Raw genomic sequence first — 17,500 nt, 5'->3', positions numbered from 1 at the left:
ATGATGATGATGATGATGATGATTATTATTATTATTATTATTATTATCATTAAAAGGTTACTCCTTGCTCATTGGACCAAATTGATCCGACAACAAGTGAAAAGCTGTGTTCGTATGACTACAAAGAGATTGAGGGAGTTGTACAGGTGAATTTACTGTAATTTTATAGAATGACATTAAACTAAGAGAATGAAATTAAGTGGATCTCTGTTACATGTACATGTAATACAGTTCACTTCATTTGTCTCTGTTCTGCCTTTCACTATTTTTCTTTTGTTAATTTGTTAATGTTTATTGGTTTCATATGCTAGCCGTGAAAGCCCCTGAAATGGTCGTTATCATTTTACTCCTTCTCGTCAAAAATTGTGCCAATTTGTGTTTTTTTAAGGTGTCGGACTATCCCGGGGGAATTGCAGTTGTTTATGGTGGCTTCAGTCGACTGGTAAGTCTTGATTGATTTTGTCATGTACGCTGTGTAATTTCATTCCTTGCCGGATGTACGTCCACAGTACATTGTACTTGTATGTTCTTACTACATTCACAGGGTTTTCAATAAGAGCCGCCGGCCAACGAAATTTGCCAGCTATTGCACGTGAACTTGCTGCCTACTTTTCCTGAGAAATAACCCCGAATTTTACTAATAACATGAGAAACACTTGCACAGAACAAAAACCTTGGATCGGGAAAGTTTTGTTCATGAAAAACAAGAGAGACCTGAATTCTGAGTAATTTTGGCTGTGATTTTTGTTTCCCTGTCCATATCAAGATCGAGCACACACGTTTTTGAGGCAGCAGTCCAGCAGTCCAGTAATTGGTGTAGGCCAACTACATTAAATAAAAGCGTGACAAGACGACATTCGCAAAAGGTCTTTTTGGTCACGACCAATGAAATACATTGTACGCAGCTGTACAGAATGCAAAGGAGCCTTGAAGGGGGCTATGTCACGTTGTTTTAGTGTCTTTTCAAAACCCAAAATATGTCTTGCCGTCACTGACTGAATTTCAAAAATTTAGAGTATTCATGTTCCCTCTCTGAATAAAAAAGCCAAAATTTAGTAATATTAGTGCTGTGTTAAAATGCCCTACTTTGTGCTCCAGACTGCAGGAAATGCATTCTAAGAGCCCAAATTTCAAAATTTTCTGGGGGGGAGGATTTCCCCGGACGCCTCTACGAGCTCATGCCTTAAGTTCTCGGAAAGCGCGCCTTCGGTGCGCGTTGTCCATTTTCCGCATACTCCTCAGGTTTTGCCTCCTACTAAAATTCCTATTGAAAACCCTGCATTCATACTTCCTTCCAGAAATATGCATAATTATTACAGATGTAGGTTTCATGCTCAATTTTGGTGAATATCACATTGTCAAGCTTTCTCATTACGTGTAGGTCTGAAAAGGGAAAATTGCCCCTAGGTCAGTGCTTAGCAAAAGGATTTTTAAAGTACGGACTTTGAATTCACTATGTACACTTTACCAGCACACAAGTTAAAATGTACCCTGTGGTCACAATTTCAGCACCTTTTTGCATTGGAACAAAGAGATGAACTCATAAAGAAGATGAGTGAATATGCAATGGCACATGTTGGCATCACAATAAGGTATAACAATTGTGTTCAACATTAGGAGAATGCAATCTGTAATCTTGGGCATCCTGTGTATAGGGCGAGCTTAAGCAATTTTTGTTTTTTTGTTAGTCTGCTTGATTTGATTTGACAAACAGTTTTCCCTTTTAGTGGAGCACTTTTGCATGACTAAATTTAAGCATGATTTAGAGTGATCATTATGATTTTGCAAAAAGAAGGGTAGGTTCTGGGTATTATACATGAAGTATCACTTGAATGCTCTCTTGTTTTGATAGGCAAAGGAATAAACCAATCACACATGATCAATTTCTTAAGCATAAATTTGGAAAATTTAGGTGAGTTGATCTTGCATACCAGGTCCTGTAGAAGTTAGATTTTGGTTATCAAAGATCTAAAGTTAATGGTGACAGTAATGAATACCGCACATATCACATATTATTATATGTATGGACTGGAGGGTTTAACCGGGAGCTCAAACACTCGTAGAATCAAATGAATACACGTATGACCACTACATCTATCTGGGAACTGAGTGGCATATTGATCATATTCACATGTTAATTTGCGCCTAAGAAGTATTAAATATTATTATTATTAAATATTATCAAGTGGTCATGTTGAGCAATATGACGTCGGGATTCCCACCTTTTCTGGTTTGTATTACTACCCAGTATTTGTATTAAAGCCTGCTCTTCAATCTCTACCATGCACCATAAAAGTCCATGTATAAGCCACAGCTTTTTTTGCAAAGTTCAAATCAAAAATCGGGGTGCGGCTTATCCCCTGAAATATCCAAGGTTGTACTTTCCTATGGCCTAATTAATATTCATAAAAACTTCTCAAGATGTTAATGAATGAAACATATAACAAACTGAAAGCACGTTGTTGTTGATCATTGCCTTTTTCATGAGTGGTGGCTCCTTAAAGATCGATCCGATGGTTGTACCTTGAAGTGTTCATTTGTGATTCTTGTTATCCAAGAGTTTTCTCAAGAAATTAATTTTCTTTTAAAAGTTTTTTTAAATTAGTAAACTCCCATGATAAAGGTATGACAACTGAAATTTTGCTATCTAAAGACTTAACCCATTGACTCCCGGGGCTTCCCCTTTGACGAGTAAAATCGTCTGGCGTTAGAGTAAAACACAAGTACCTGGGGTCAAAGGGTTAATGGGGATGTGAAAGCTCATAACAAGCACCAGTTTTTTGAGACCATGCTTGTTTGTCCTTGTTTGTTTACTAAGAGAACTTCATTGGAACTTCAAAGGTTGTCTCTTTTTTTTTTTTTCAAAATTCGAGCTTCGAAATTGGGGGTGCGGCTTATCCACAGGTGTGGCTTATTTATTTATTATCCATATAACAAAAATGAAATTACACCTTAGCGCGAAGATAGTAATTTTGTGTTCCCTTGGCAAGATAATGAGCGCAGTGAAATAGTGATATTTGAGATATTTGAAAATAGTGATAATTATTTGAAAATAGTGATATTTGAGATATAGTTGTTCTTGCCACTCAAACATAAAATTCATAAATTATCTTCTCACCCCCTTGTAATAATTATGCTCTATGTCTCATGGCGGTTGACAAGAATTTTATTATTCTCTGCTGGCTTTACTTCTCTTAGCAATAGACTACCAACACCTGGTGTCTCCCCTCTACTCTTCATGAACAGTGTGTGGGTTCTTTAATGTCGCACAGTGTTGATTAACGGGAGGGATTGTACAATGGGACCTCCCGCACAGTAGTCCAAAGCTCAAGCTACTGAGCCACTGGTTGTCTAATGGTGTTAAATGTATTGTGAGTAATAGTAATTGGACTGAGTGGAGTACAATTCAGGGAGTAATTGTGCAAGCTGATTGTAAATGACAAGCTCAATTTGTTACTCCCTGAATGGTACAACACGTGGTTAAGTTACTAATAATCTTAATCATAACTATTACAAAGTCTTTGAATACCTTTTTGTGTGAAAAAATTAGAAATTAATTATATTCAATCTGTTTTGCAAACAGTTGGGCATCAGCAAGAAAAACCCTATCCAAGTACATGTGATAAACTCTCAAATGGTGTAGGTGTCCAATTACAGGTATCCAATTTGGAGTTGGTCAAAATTTGGATACCTCTAATTGGACACCTAAGTGATCGCACCTCAATTATGCAACAAATGAATGTAGGTACGCAAAAAACCAATGAGATTCAAGAATTTTGTAATAGTTACGATTAACCCTTGCAAATGGATGAAGACATGTATTTTTAATGATCAAGATGATTCAGAAGTATTTGGAAAAATCCCTGTTATGTTCTCTTGTTCTAACACCATTCACGCTCATGGGAGTTAAGACAAGTGGCAAGTGGCAATTGTCCTACCATACTGCTAAGACAATAAATGTTGTGATTTTCATGTGAACCTTACATGTAATTTACAAAATTACAAAATGCCCCAATTCCTACAAGTCTCAAGATTGTACTTCATTGGTGAAGCTTGTTGGGATGGTGAGAGTACTCGCCTTCCACCAATGTAGCCCGGGTTCAATTCCCAGATTCGGCGTCATATGTGAGTTGAGTTTGTTGCTTCTCTACTCTGCTTTGAGAGGTTTTTCTCCGGGTACTCTGATTTTCCCCTCTCAGCAAAAACGAATATGATTTGATATGTAGTAATAATTTGATTTGATTTCATTTGTGCACAACCCCACAAGCTATTCAGCTTTAAAACATTATCATGTGAAAATAAAGTTCTATTATTGTTCGGAACTTTTTTAACTGTCAACCAGCTCAGGCTCAGTTGGTTGAGCATTGGACTACTGTGCGGGGAGGTTGCGTGATCAAAAACTCCTGCCAGACCAACACTCAGGGTCTTTAACTCTTTCACTGCTGACTTTTCTACCGTCAGTAGACCCCTTAACTGCTGCATTTTTTTGCAACATAAGACACCAGACAAACCACTCTTAAAGAATGAACTATATCTTTCATTCTATTGACGCTATTACGATAATATTTTCAGGAGATATACAATAAAAAATTTGCCATTGTTTGAGCTATCTTTATTGAGGTGAAAGCAGGGCCTAAATACAATTTGATTTATCTAAATAAAGAAAGACTGTAAACACGCATTACACAAGTTCATGTGCGCCAATGACACGCAATTCTTTTAGGCAGAAGGAAACCCCGGGCGAGGGGACTCCCATATGAAACAGACGGGGATGCTCATCGTCTCGCTTAGGGGTGTAAATTTTGGATTTTGGTCTCGCTTAGGGTGTTCTGGGCAAAGCGCCAATATTTTATGCCACCAAGGTCTCGTTTAGGGTTCCACGAAGTAACACAGAATTACGCGAAGAGAAACAGAAGTCAAATTTCCTTTTAAATTTTCTTTTTAGATAAAAGCATTCGATGATTATGCCTTTTATCATTAAAACTCATTGCGTGTCGTATTTTTGTGTTTTTAAACGGTCTCTTTTAGGGGTCAAAATTTGCTTAAGCCACGCCTAGATTGGTCTCCTTTAGGGGTTAAATTCAAAATTTCCCACGAGCATCCCCATCTGTTTCATATGGGAGTTCCCCCCCCCCCCCCGGGAAGAAAACATGCATAATAATGTCTTGAATCACTTGATTTCACCTATAATTTTCTCATACCTCATGTTTTTACTTGCTTGCCAGACAAAATAATGTTGTAGATTTTCGTTGCTGAACACTAAATTTTGCCTTTGTGAAGTCAAAAACATTCATGGCGTCGGGTCGTGTTTCACCTTTCTTTTCAAGTGAGATTAACCTTTCTATCATCCAAAAATGGCAGAACTTGTCACGCTAGTTGTCCTTTAGGGTATACGAAACAATCTCATTGCATGCATGCCCCTATAGGAACAAATTTCGGACAGCACTTTGGGACACTCTCTCGTGTTGAGTATTCTGGACATCCGCAGTGGGAGTCACGTAATCCTACATGTATGTCGAGTATACTCTCTTTGTCTTCTTGGATTAGGACAATAAACCATATGCCCCATCTCACAACCCTTCACTTTCATAACCTTGTGGAACTTTAAAAGAACCCACACACTATTTGCAACAAGGCATGGAGCTCCTGGTGTAGTAGTTAAAGGACTGTAAGTTAGAGAACTACATTGTATAAGAGGTTAATATCATTGTCTCTCTCTAAAACACCATATCGTATCATATCATATCATATATCCGAAGGTCGTACAGTGGGTTATTGCCAAATTGTCACCAATGTTCACTGTTTTGTTTTATCGTTATTTGTATTTCGTGGTAAATCAAATAAAGCTACTAAAGCTAAAGCTACATGTAACCCGTCTTGTCAAGGTTATGAAAAGACTTTGCTTCCCTTTCAGTGAAGATGAACATATCACGTCATTAGCAGAGTTTAAGGTCCAGAAATTATCACCAAGACAACCCGTAAGTTGTACATTTTTTTAAAGATAAGTGGTTTGTGTCATTAAAAAAGTCAGATCTTCATTGAAATTTTCTAAGAAGTGTGCTGATCAACACTCTTGTGATATTTTTGTTTTGTTTTTCCAGGGTCCTGTCGTTCGCACATTGTGTTTATCAGAGACATGTATAATAGAGAGAGATCCTGCAACTTACATAATTGTCAGCTGTTTTCCACTTAGTGATGTGAGTGTAATTGACTTACTGTCATATGCACTTTTACACTTTGATTAATTTCGCACAGTAAGCTGTCACAAAGCTTTTGCATCATAAAAACTCTTTATTAATCAAGTATACATTGTGCACTCTTTTTTACCGAAATATATGAGTAAAACATGCATAATATGATACACATTAGCATATTAACATCTGTGATATAGTCACATACAGTCATTAGATACTGAATGAGCCAGCATGATGCCAGCATGATGCCTTACATGCACAATTGGCACTGCAATTATCGCGGTATAAACTGGTGCAGGGTTTGAGCTAGGATTTGATCACTGGGGGACAGTTTGTACCCTTTGCTAAAATTGGGGGGGACATTTTCATTTTTAGGGGGACGTCAATTTTTTTCTATTTTGTCAGGTTCAAACAAAGAAAAAGGCACGACAACAAAAACATATTTTATTACCTGTTACAGTGCCGCTCGGAGATAAGCAAACAACGCAGACGCAAAATAAACGCACGCGATACGCGTATACGCGTTTTTTTTTGACGCGTCTAAAATTGCGTATCGTATATGCGTTTGTGCCTTTGTTATTTATAACCATAATTTTGCTTTTGCAGTATTGTTTGCGGAACAAAAGAATAAATTGCGTGACTGCCGACAAGTCGAAAATTTGCATACGGAATGTGGCTTTGATTACTGTCAATTTGTACTTGTAATTGAAAAATTAATACAAACAAGAAAATTAAGAAAATGGTGTCAATGGCTTGCGATTGACCATTGTTCTCTAAAAACACGACGCTGTGATGGTGTTGCTGAGTGTATCCCCCATAGTTTCCTAATTAACAGCATCCACATGTTCTTTACAGTCGTTGTGTCTTAGGAGAGTTGAGGTTCTAAAATTTGTACACCTTTTTCCGATGCAAAGACGTTTGTTTTCTTAGATTTCCGACAAAAATAGCAGAACATCGCCTCCTTTTCATAGCTCAACTACGTGTGATCTCGCAACCAAGTTTTCTGGAAAGATCGTGGTTTCGTTTGAGCTTCAACTGTGTCTTCCTCATTAAAACACTGTTCTTCTGTATTTTTTTCTCTGATCAATCTGGCTTCAATTTTAGGCGAAAAAGCTATCTATTGTACAAGTACATTTTCATCGTGTTATTTTAATTCCCAGATGCATGTGGCATCACGCTTGGTTAAACATCAGTAGAGTGACTGAAAAGTGACGTTAAAATGAACATAAAACGCACGATAAAATTCCTCCCACGTTCTGTGTTTCACCTTGTAATTTTTGTACTAAACTGTATCTCTTCTTGTGTGCTTCCTTCTGAGTTTTCCCCCAGATTTTGAAGGGGACAAATTGTCCCCTTGACCGTTTTTTAAAGGGACAATTTCAATATCAGTGCGGGATTGGCGCAATGGTGCGGCCTGGCTCAAACCCTACTGGTGGTCAAGTTGCACCAATCATCTTGTGTTTCAGCTGTGTTTCTTTGTTCACTGCTTTAGCATCACATCAAGGGTCTCACCCAAACCTCAGCATTTATGACGATATTAGGCTTGTGTTGATGGAACCACTGTGTTACTTCAAAATAACTCCGTTTTAAGTGCTCTTTTGTAGTAAACAATGAATTCACAGTTTTGGCTCATCGTTCTCTTTGCATGAAATTCCTAACACAATCATTTCGCAAAGGCCTCTTGCCGGCATGTGCTTAAAAAAAAAACTTTTGCTTCCAAAAAAAATCAATAAATATATTATCGGCACCTGTTTCAAATTTGTAAGGAGGACAAGTTTCTTCAATCATGGACAAAACTTGTTAACAAAACTGTACAAAAACCAACAAAAGGCACTTGTTCACTGTTTCTCCCTTGTAAATTCCACAACAGGTACACTGTACTTCTCCTCCCCCTATCCAGTGTTGATTTCTTGGAAACTGTTCGTGACCTCCAGAAGACAACATTGAGATGGGTGAGGGGAGTCATATATGGTTTGCTTACAACTGAAAGTGCTTGGAAGGGTAATTTTCTTAAGAGTTTTGTCCAAGATTGATGTTGTTTCAAGTGCCTGTGAAGTAAAAAATATCTTGCTCACTTGAAAGACCTTTCAAAATAATGAAGATTGGCAGCGGTAATCTGCGTCTCTGCGCTCTCTGCTGGGTCTATTTAACGCATGATTGATTTTGTCATTTATTGTCATAATAAGACATGTTCACTCTCAGTAAGCTTATACAGAGATGTAAAGCATTATGGGCAGCAGTCTGACCATTTAATTGCCTGTACTTATCATTATTTGTTCATTGCAAAGAGGGACTGGAAACGAGAGTCTTGCCTTGGCAACATCCTAATGGGTGTCACTTCGTGCCTTATCTGATGTACATTAATTACTGGTGCCAAGTTTGAATATCATTACCTCCAATATTTGTGGAGATACATGCATTCTTAAATTTGTGATTTATTACAGTCATTTGTACAGTTAGTGGCATCATCAATTTTTGATGCTACGACATAATCATTTCACAATGGTCTCGCCATCGCATGCTTTGAAAAACAAAACTTTTCCTTCCACAAAAAATCAATTTAAAATAGTACATGTAATTATAATAATGCACCTTACAAATTTGGAAGAAAAATCTTGTCTTTTAAAGTGCCCCTGTGACCAAAAAATCAATTCATATTTTTCTTTGGATTTCAAAACTATGTTAACAAAACACTACGTGACCCACGTTTTAAGCCTTGATTTCAAAAAGACACCTCTTTATTTTACCTGTAATTTTTCTATTTAATGGTCCGCCATTACTAACATTATGTTCAAGATTGAGAGAGCTGGATCGAGGAGAAAATGACGTCAAAGGCTCACTAGTTTAAGAATGCAATACGTGTGTACGCCGCAAAATTAATATGCAGCACGGGGGTTTTGGGCTTTCAGACTTTTAAGCTCACGCTTTGCATATATAATAAGCTGCGTTCACACGCTGAAATTTTAAGCTAGTGAGCCTCTAACGTCACTTTTCCCTGGATCCAACCGTCTGAGGTCCAATCGGTCAGTTTTGGACGTGAGTAATGGCGGACCGTGAAATCCAAACCTTACACTCAAAGTAAACGGCCTTTGGATAAAAATCAAAGCTCAAAATTTTGCCAGTCAGGTGTTAAGCAAACACACTTTCAAAATCTGTAGGAAAAAAGGAAGTGGTTTTTTTGATCACAGGGGCACTTTAACAGAGGGTATTTAACATTTGAACCAGCTACTCACTCAGAAACTGTCCCCTTTAAGTTTACAGGGAATAACATATAGCATGACCGAGGTATGTGTAAATAACTCTAAATTTTTAATTTTTTTTTTCTAATGGCAGATCTTTGCTATTATTCGCTTCACTGATAACCCTCAGATGTTTGCAGTTGAGTTTATAAAAGGAGCAACAAAGAAATTCATGTCAACAGACAGGTTTGTCCATCGGTAGTTGACTGTGGTACACAGGGCTAATGGGCAACTCTGAAACTGATCAATTTTGGCTCTACTTTAGTGGGAGGTGCAGTGGCCTCATGGTTAGAGTGTTCGACCCCGGATCGAGTGGTCCAGATTCAGGTCCTGGCCGGGGACATTGTGTTGTGTTCTTGGGCAAGACACTTCACTCTCACGGTGGCCCAGGTGTATAAATGGGTGCTGGGAATTTAATGCTGGGGGTAGCCCTGCGATGGCCTAGCATCCCATCCAAGGGGAGTAGAAATACTCCTAGTCGCTTCATGCTGTGGAAACCGGAGATAAGCGCTGGCCTGATGGGCCTTCTGGCTTGTAAGCAGGAACTTTTACTGACAGTACTTTAGTGGGCCGTGTTGGGCTAAGCCTCCTGGACTTTGTTATGGAAGGCAACAATATTAATTGGATCAAGCTTTTATCAGACCAACTTTCATACATGTTGTCTTTATTGTACCTTTCACAAAATGCAGTATTCATTTGATTTCAAATTCCAACAATGCTTTAATTTGTTTTTTGGTGCTAGAACAGTATTTAATAATACAGTTACAGTATCAGATTTGGCTCTGACTCTTTTTTTTGGAGGGTGGGGGGAGGGAGGGTCGCACTTTGCCTGTGCTTGCGTGAGATTTCTTTGCCTTTCAAAGATACTTTACAAAGAAAGCAGCCCTAGTAGGATTCGAACTCGGTATCTCCTCATTCATAGGCAATCGCAGTGACCACTAAACCACAGAAGACTAGTACACAACAAAATACTGGGAAAATATGTATTAAAGAATGCTTGCAATGGCATACCTGATTATTGTATGACTTGGTAACACATCCCATTGTGCTAATAACATAATTTGATAATTAAAGAAACTTGTAAAGCATCTGTGTACTGGTTTGAGTGGAATTAATGCCATTAACAACAGTTTTAGCTGTGGACAACAATGCTATGATCATTGGATCACAGAATGTGGACTTAAGGCTGAGGATAAACAGCTGCATATTTTACCCTCACCTTAATTGTTGAAAATGTGTGTAGGCAGGAAGGACTTAAGCTGTGTTCATCGTCAATGTTGATTATGATCAACTGAAGTATAATATTTTAGGCTATCATACTCGATCCATTCAATTTTATTCAATTATGGTTCTGTTCACATCTGTGAAAATTCAAATACAATAGGCAGGGTAACCTTGCAGTGTTAGACCAAATGGCGGCGTATCACATGGCTGCCACATATCACCATGCTTGAGGTCGAGAAGAGAACCAAGGATAGCTTCCAAGAATAGAAGAAGACCAATCCAAATCTTTGCTCCATAAAGCAATAATATTAGAAGTTTCGTCTGCTCATACCACCACATGGTCTCCATTCTGTTCAATTATGCGCTGTGATTACTTCAAACAACTGCCTTGAGGTTGTTTGCAGTAATTATAATCCAATTATAATTTATTAATCCCATTTTATTATTATGTAATTAGATTATAGTTCAATCATAATTGAGGCCTAATGTTAAGACGGCTTTAGACTTAAAGGGGCACTTCATGCGCATTTATCTAATTAGGTGTTATTTCTGGACATACATGTAAGTGGTTGGTGGCAGTGCCTAGCAAAATGTGAAATGGATAGTAAGCAATTCTACATTAAGTTTTATCTTTCCCTGGTACAAATGCTGTCCTTGAAAGATATCAAATTAATGAAAATTTGTAAAAACATTATCTCCACCTCTGAACTTTGTTTTGTCTGAGTGAAGGTTCCCTCTTCTTAATGTCCAACTAATAATATCTTTTTTGTGACTATTTTTCAGAGATTCATTACTGGCGAGTTTACTTGATGGCGTCCGTGCCAGTGGTAACAGAGATGTGTGTGTCAAAATGAAGCCCACCAAAAGAGGTTTGTGTGATTTCTGGGCAGCACATGAAGCAATTATCACAGTGGTCAAGGATAATCATAAATTAATAATAATTTATTAAAGCTGATTTTTGTGAAAATGTATTTAACAGGTTTTCGATTAGCTCCTGTCATTTCAACAGTTGATGAGGAAGTGGAAAGTCAGCATCTCCGGTTCCTTGCAGTTCCACCAGGTAAATAATACTCATTGTTGTCAGTGAACGGATTCTCATTATTAATGTCTTTTTTGTTTAAACTGAACTGGAAAAAAACCTGACGAGTTATTGCTTTATGAACAGGGTTGATGAAAAGAATACATGTATGAAGCTGTAATTGCATGTTGCAGTTTGTTGGAATTGAGTCTTGCAAAAATTAATCTGTGTAAATTTGTCTTCTTGTCCAGCTACCTTTGCAGAAGCAGTTGAAAGGTTCAATTGCAATATTCCCTACAATGGGTTACTGCATGCTGTTACACAAGATGTAAGTTATCAAACGTAATGGTACATGCTCATTATTTACAGCTGTACATGTAGTTTAGGAATAGTTGAGTAAATTAATGGTTATTAAAAAAACTGTGTACTTTAAAACATACCAGGGTCTTTTTGCTGAGAACAAGGAGAAGTTGATAACTGGGGCAATCACAGCTTTGCTGGCCATGGAAGGTTTGTGTTACTGTACTCTAATACATGTAGTAGAGCTCCATGCTCCAAAGGCAAGCGCGCAGAGTACTATAGGTAAGAAAATATGGTAACTCATCCGTGCGAGAAAATTTGGTTTTGGTGACCGTACGACCATACGTATGTCCACTCCTCCATGTATATATGCCAATGTGACCAGTATCACCTGACCATGTTGCAGGCAGGTTAACTTATTGTAAGAATAAAATTAATAACCTGGGAGCTCTGCTTTTAGGCTTGGCCAAATCTACGTACAGTGTATTGTTAATATTACACACTGTAGTACTTTAAAATGCTATGAGTGGAAATTTTGACATACACTGTACCCTTCACATCCTGATTCAGTTTGAGGGAAATCATCTTGAGAGGTTTTCTAAATAGCACTGCAAAATGTATCTGAAAAAAATTGTCATTTTTGTATAAAATTAATAAATAATAATTTGTAGGTGTCTACTCTTTAAGTGCACCAAAACTCAAATAATTTTTGTCCCTAATATAAGTCTCCCCATCCAAAGCAAACATATGTGGTGAACCATTGTTACTAGAATTTTGTTTTTTTCTGTGCTGTGCAAGCCATGTAAACTTCCAAGGCAGAACTATAGTGTAGCAGTTATTTGGACCCTCAACCATGATGTGAGAGGCATGGGACGGTCTGTTTCCAATTTTTCTTCCCAAACTGCTTTGCATTCCTGTTTTCTAAGAAATTTTGCAATTCAAAGCAGTTTGTGACATAAAATCGATGATAGACCTAAAGTATGTCTCTCTCTTCATAGTCATGGGTCCAGATTACTACTGATTTTGATAACTTTGCATGTCTTAGGGCCGATTTACACGGTACGATTTTGTTGCATGCGACAACAGCTTACGACAGGCCCACGACATGATTTACGATTGTTGTGTACGTCTGCAAAAATGTCGTAGCATTTTAAAACATGTTTTAAAACGCTGCGACAATCGTAAAGTCATTGTCGTAGGCCTGTCGTGAGCTTGTCGCATGCGACAAAATCGTATCGTGTAAATCGGCCCTTACCCAGCAGATAAAAAGCCAAATTTTGAGGTAAGAATCGTAAAACATGTTTGGCTTTGGTAAGGAGATTAATATTGTAGATGAAAAATAATTGAGGCTGCTTACAGTCATGGAGGTAAGTATCTGGCCAGGTAAGTGTTTTTCCACTAGACCATGTTCCAGTGTGATGGTGCCAGTTAGCGGCTGCTTCGGGGTGGTTCCAGCTTGGGGGTTGAAAGGGATGCCACCCTGTGGTGCCTAGATTGCAACAGGTCCCTTCTCGGTAACTTTTAAGGCACCAGTTCCCAAGCTCATTAATTTTAAGTTCATTGTAAATCACATGAAAACACTCCTCATTTTACTGATAAAGGGTGATACTGATGAAAAGCTTTCAATTGATTTTGGAATTCTGAAGAACTTTGAGGTGACTATTTTTCATTTAATTCTGAAATGATTGGAGTGGTTGAGAACTGTTTCATCTTGTAGGGTTTGTGCATCGTAAATAATATATAGATTTAAATTTATCCAAGTCTAAAAGCAGAGCTCCTGTGTTATTTATTATTGCAGTAAGTTAACCTGGCTTGAGCCTGTGATCAAATCGAAAACCAGTACCTGGGCAGCGGGCAACTTAAAAAAAAGCTGCAGACTTTGATGAGCTTTAAACTTGAGCCTGCGATATTGTCAGCGGATGCCTTGTTTTGACAGGTGTCAATTTACCATAACATGGATGTCCAATATCAAAGATGTTCCTGCCAAAAAACGTGGGTTGCACCACAGAGTTTCACATTGGCATACGTAGTGGGGTGGATGGTCGTACGGTCGACCAAAACCAAATTTTCTCACACCAATGGCTTACCATATTTTCTTACCCATGGTGCTCCATGCGCATGCCTTTGGCATGCTGAGATCCGCTAAAAACGACCATTTACATTGTGTAGGCCCTATGAGGGTTATCAACAAGATACAGGAAACTTAGGTAAAAAAATATTGGGATATGGGATATTTAGGGGAAAAATTAACTGTCCAGATACAGCTGTACATGATACAAGCATTAAAATTGTCATTTTTTAAAACAATTAATATGTTCATTGATCAATATAGAACGCGCAAGAAGTGAAATCAATTTTACAAAATGCGATTAATTGTACATTGTATGTTGCCATCAAATATGCACAAATAAATGTCTGGCAATATCAGCCTCTCCTGAGAATCAAACACCCAACAAAAAATGTTTTACATTATCTACATGTGGTACCCAAACATTATGAAAACAATGATGTTATCAGTAGTATACGTAACTGTCATTATAGTGTTTAGAAACCACAAGTTAGAATAAATGTAATACAGGATGCTAAGGCCAAAAAATTCATGGCATACAGGATACGAAGACCTCCTGCCCCCTCTCCCCACCCATCCCCCCTTAATGGGACCTCATCACGCTGTGCTCTTTTTGACATGCCTTTCTTCTTCACAGGTGATCAAACAACTATCACCTCGGAAGATTTAGAGGGACAGTTTCAAGCCATCAGGAGACTTGTTGCCTCGAAAGCAGGATTTCAAGCCTTCACAACCCTCCCCAAGTATACAACAATTAAGATTATCATAATGAATGCATTAATAGAAATGAGACACGCACTGCTTTTCATGAGTGACATGAAGTGTCCTCTTCCTTTGTTGTCAACTTTAACATCAACTTTGTCTAAGAAAAGACCTAATTATGTTTAGCATTAGTAAAGATTTGGTGACAAGTGTCCTGGTCCCAGTTGTTCAAACGATGGATAGGGCTATCCGCCGGATAAATCACTATCCACTGGATAAGTCAAAGCGAAACCAACTGTGCTATCCAGTGGATAGTGATTTATCTGGTGATAGCCTTATCCACCTATTGAACAACTGGGCCCTGTATTTTAGACCAGCCTTAAGATAACACATACATGTATGAATTGTATTTATAGAGGTTACCCTGTTTAATCAATCATTATTTCTTTGTGTTCTTTTTCAGATTCAGAGACAAACTTGGTGTCAAAGTCGTAAAAGCACTGAAACGAAATGATGATGGCGTTACTCATGCTGCTATTGACATGCTCTGTGCACTCATGCAGGTGATGATTTATTTTGTGCCAGGGGATCCTTTGTTAACTTTTAAAGAGGTTAAAAAAGAAAACAGTTTTCCTCATTCATTACTGTACAAAATCCTACTGCTGTAAAATATCAAAATTGTTTTGTTTCGTTCCTTACATATACTCCCTGGGAACCCTATTTTATACAGACCCCCTGCACATCACCATGTGCATGTTGGATTTAGTTCGTGGACGAAGAAGCAAAATAAAAGAAGAGGACGTTCAAAGCTGTGTTTTATTACAATGCATTACAGTGCGACACGCCTTACTGTGGCCACCTAACAAAGTTTTTACAAATTCTCTGCCAATCAGGGTGTGCGAAATTTGTGGACAGTCACGCCTACTTGCAAAGTTCGTACGGTTGTTATTTGAACACCGTTGCATGGGTTGTCGAGTTGACGTATTTACATGTAGTTGTCAAATGTGAAAGTTTGTCGGGTGGCCACGGTAAGGCTCGTTGCACTGTAAACTTTTATCTACATGTACATTACATGTGCATGTTCTCGATCATGCAATGTTTTGGCTTCAACTCTTCTATCTAATTTTTTTATTTAGGTGTTACAAATACATTGTACAATAAGAAAAATAGAAAATAGTATGCTAGGTATTTAATAAGGGATGCGCATTCTCCAAAGTAGCAGCTATTTGGCTTTTTTGAAAACTGTTAGTCATTGATCATTGAGATTTGGATTTTTGGAGGTCTACATCAATGATGACTTTAATTAAGTGGCTTTTCAGAGATAACAAGAAAAAAATTTTTTACCAAGCTGTTGTCTTTTTTGTTTTAAGCCAATGCATGATAACTATGACCTCAGGCAGGAGCAAATGAACAAATCCTCACTTCTTTCATCAAGAAAGTTCCTTGGAACCCTCCTAGAAATCTTCACTACGCATGTTGTAAGTAAGCAATCTCCATCACTTTGGAAGAAGGCAAGTTGGCATACTGCATACAGCTGTACCTGTACATCTGTGCTGAATTTCCATAGAGATCGACTTTATATAAATCCCATTCTGACCACTAAACAGATTCATCTTTAGCTGTCTCAAATTCAACTCCATCAGCTGTTGTAAGTGTACAACTCAAGTACCAGTTGCCTTCTTCTAGTTGGGTTTTTCTTAATGCTGTAACATTATTGTTCTTTTTGAATTTTGTTTAGCACATAGATTCCCTGTTGCCATTAATTTTTTTCAAACCACAAAAGTGTGTTAAGAACATCATTGAAACACATGGTTTTTGCATTGTGTGCCACTTTTTTGTTCTTACCAGATTTTGACGTCTTCTTTGAATCTATTACTGAATAGATGCGTGATCGTCAACATGGAATCTATTTGTTTTTACAATAAAGAATTAAAAGATGATGTCATCTATATGTCTGTCCTCTAATATATCATGGGTGAGAACCAAACAAAATTACCTGTGCATCATTGAAGTTAAAGATATATATGAAATACATCATATATTGCACTGCGGGTATGAAATCAAATGAAACCATGTTGTCTCGCAGTGATTACTTATCACGGGAGGTCGCGGGTTCAAATCCCGTTGAAATCCTGAAAAATTTTCAGGCTTCTCAACGCAATAGAAATTTGCGCTCATCACTGCGAGACAACATGGTTTCATTTGATATCATTGAAGTTATTAAAATATAATTCTATATGCAACAGCTCTAGCGCTGTAAACTGGACATTACGGTGAATACAAGAACATACATGTAAGCATCCAAGAAAAACAAGTATTAGTATGCTTTACATAAAGAATTTTAATGAGGAGTGCTTTATAAGCTCATGCACATGACGTCTAATCAGTGGCCTGATGGGCTGTTTCACTTATGAATTATTAATGAGTTTTGAAAGATACATGTACTAGATTGAGCAGTAAATTCACCCTTTACTTCAAGTAAAAATAATTAATAATTTGATAGCATCCTTACTTCACTCAGCATCCTAAAATCTTTTTTTTTTCTTTTTTATTCTTTTTGATGTTCCAGAATCGCAGCACTGGAGCCCTTGTTGTTAGTTCGCTCCTTGACTTTTTGACATTTGCACTGTGTCCACCTTACAGGTGAGCATTGTTTCTTTATTGAGAAGTCTGTGAGACAAGGTCAGTTTTGTGTTTGAACATTTTATTAGCTTTCCAGTGGCATGTAGGTTCCTTGCATTTCTTTAAAAACAAC

At 37.7% G+C, this 17,500-nt stretch overlaps 1 protein-coding gene across 1 annotated transcript in view; it reads left to right on the top strand.

Annotated features, from left to right (window-relative positions):
* LOC137984320 (dnaJ homolog subfamily C member 13-like) overlaps positions 1–17,500 on the top strand; it is a 79,084-nt gene that overhangs the window by 7,939 nt on the left and 53,645 nt on the right. Inside the window, exons 7-21 of the mRNA XM_068831474.1 lie at positions 57–146; positions 389–442; positions 1,510–1,592; positions 1,853–1,912; positions 5,915–5,978; positions 6,102–6,197; positions 9,528–9,619; positions 11,441–11,526; positions 11,637–11,717; positions 11,927–12,003; positions 12,119–12,185; positions 14,681–14,786; positions 15,209–15,308; positions 16,116–16,223; positions 17,315–17,388. Coding sequence (XP_068687575.1) covers positions 57–146; positions 389–442; positions 1,510–1,592; positions 1,853–1,912; positions 5,915–5,978; positions 6,102–6,197; positions 9,528–9,619; positions 11,441–11,526; positions 11,637–11,717; positions 11,927–12,003; positions 12,119–12,185; positions 14,681–14,786; positions 15,209–15,308; positions 16,116–16,223; positions 17,315–17,388 — 1,238 coding nt within the window. The remainder of the gene's footprint in view (positions 1–56; positions 147–388; positions 443–1,509; positions 1,593–1,852; positions 1,913–5,914; positions 5,979–6,101; positions 6,198–9,527; positions 9,620–11,440; positions 11,527–11,636; positions 11,718–11,926; positions 12,004–12,118; positions 12,186–14,680; positions 14,787–15,208; positions 15,309–16,115; positions 16,224–17,314; positions 17,389–17,500) is intronic.

The sequence above is a fragment of the Montipora foliosa genome, chromosome 14, assembly GCF_036669935.1.
Source record: "Montipora foliosa isolate CH-2021 chromosome 14, ASM3666993v2, whole genome shotgun sequence".
NCBI lineage: Eukaryota > Metazoa > Cnidaria > Anthozoa > Scleractinia > Acroporidae > Montipora > Montipora foliosa.
The sequence above is the reverse complement of the archived record's forward strand: the minus strand, read 5'-3'. Positions and strand labels throughout refer to the sequence as shown.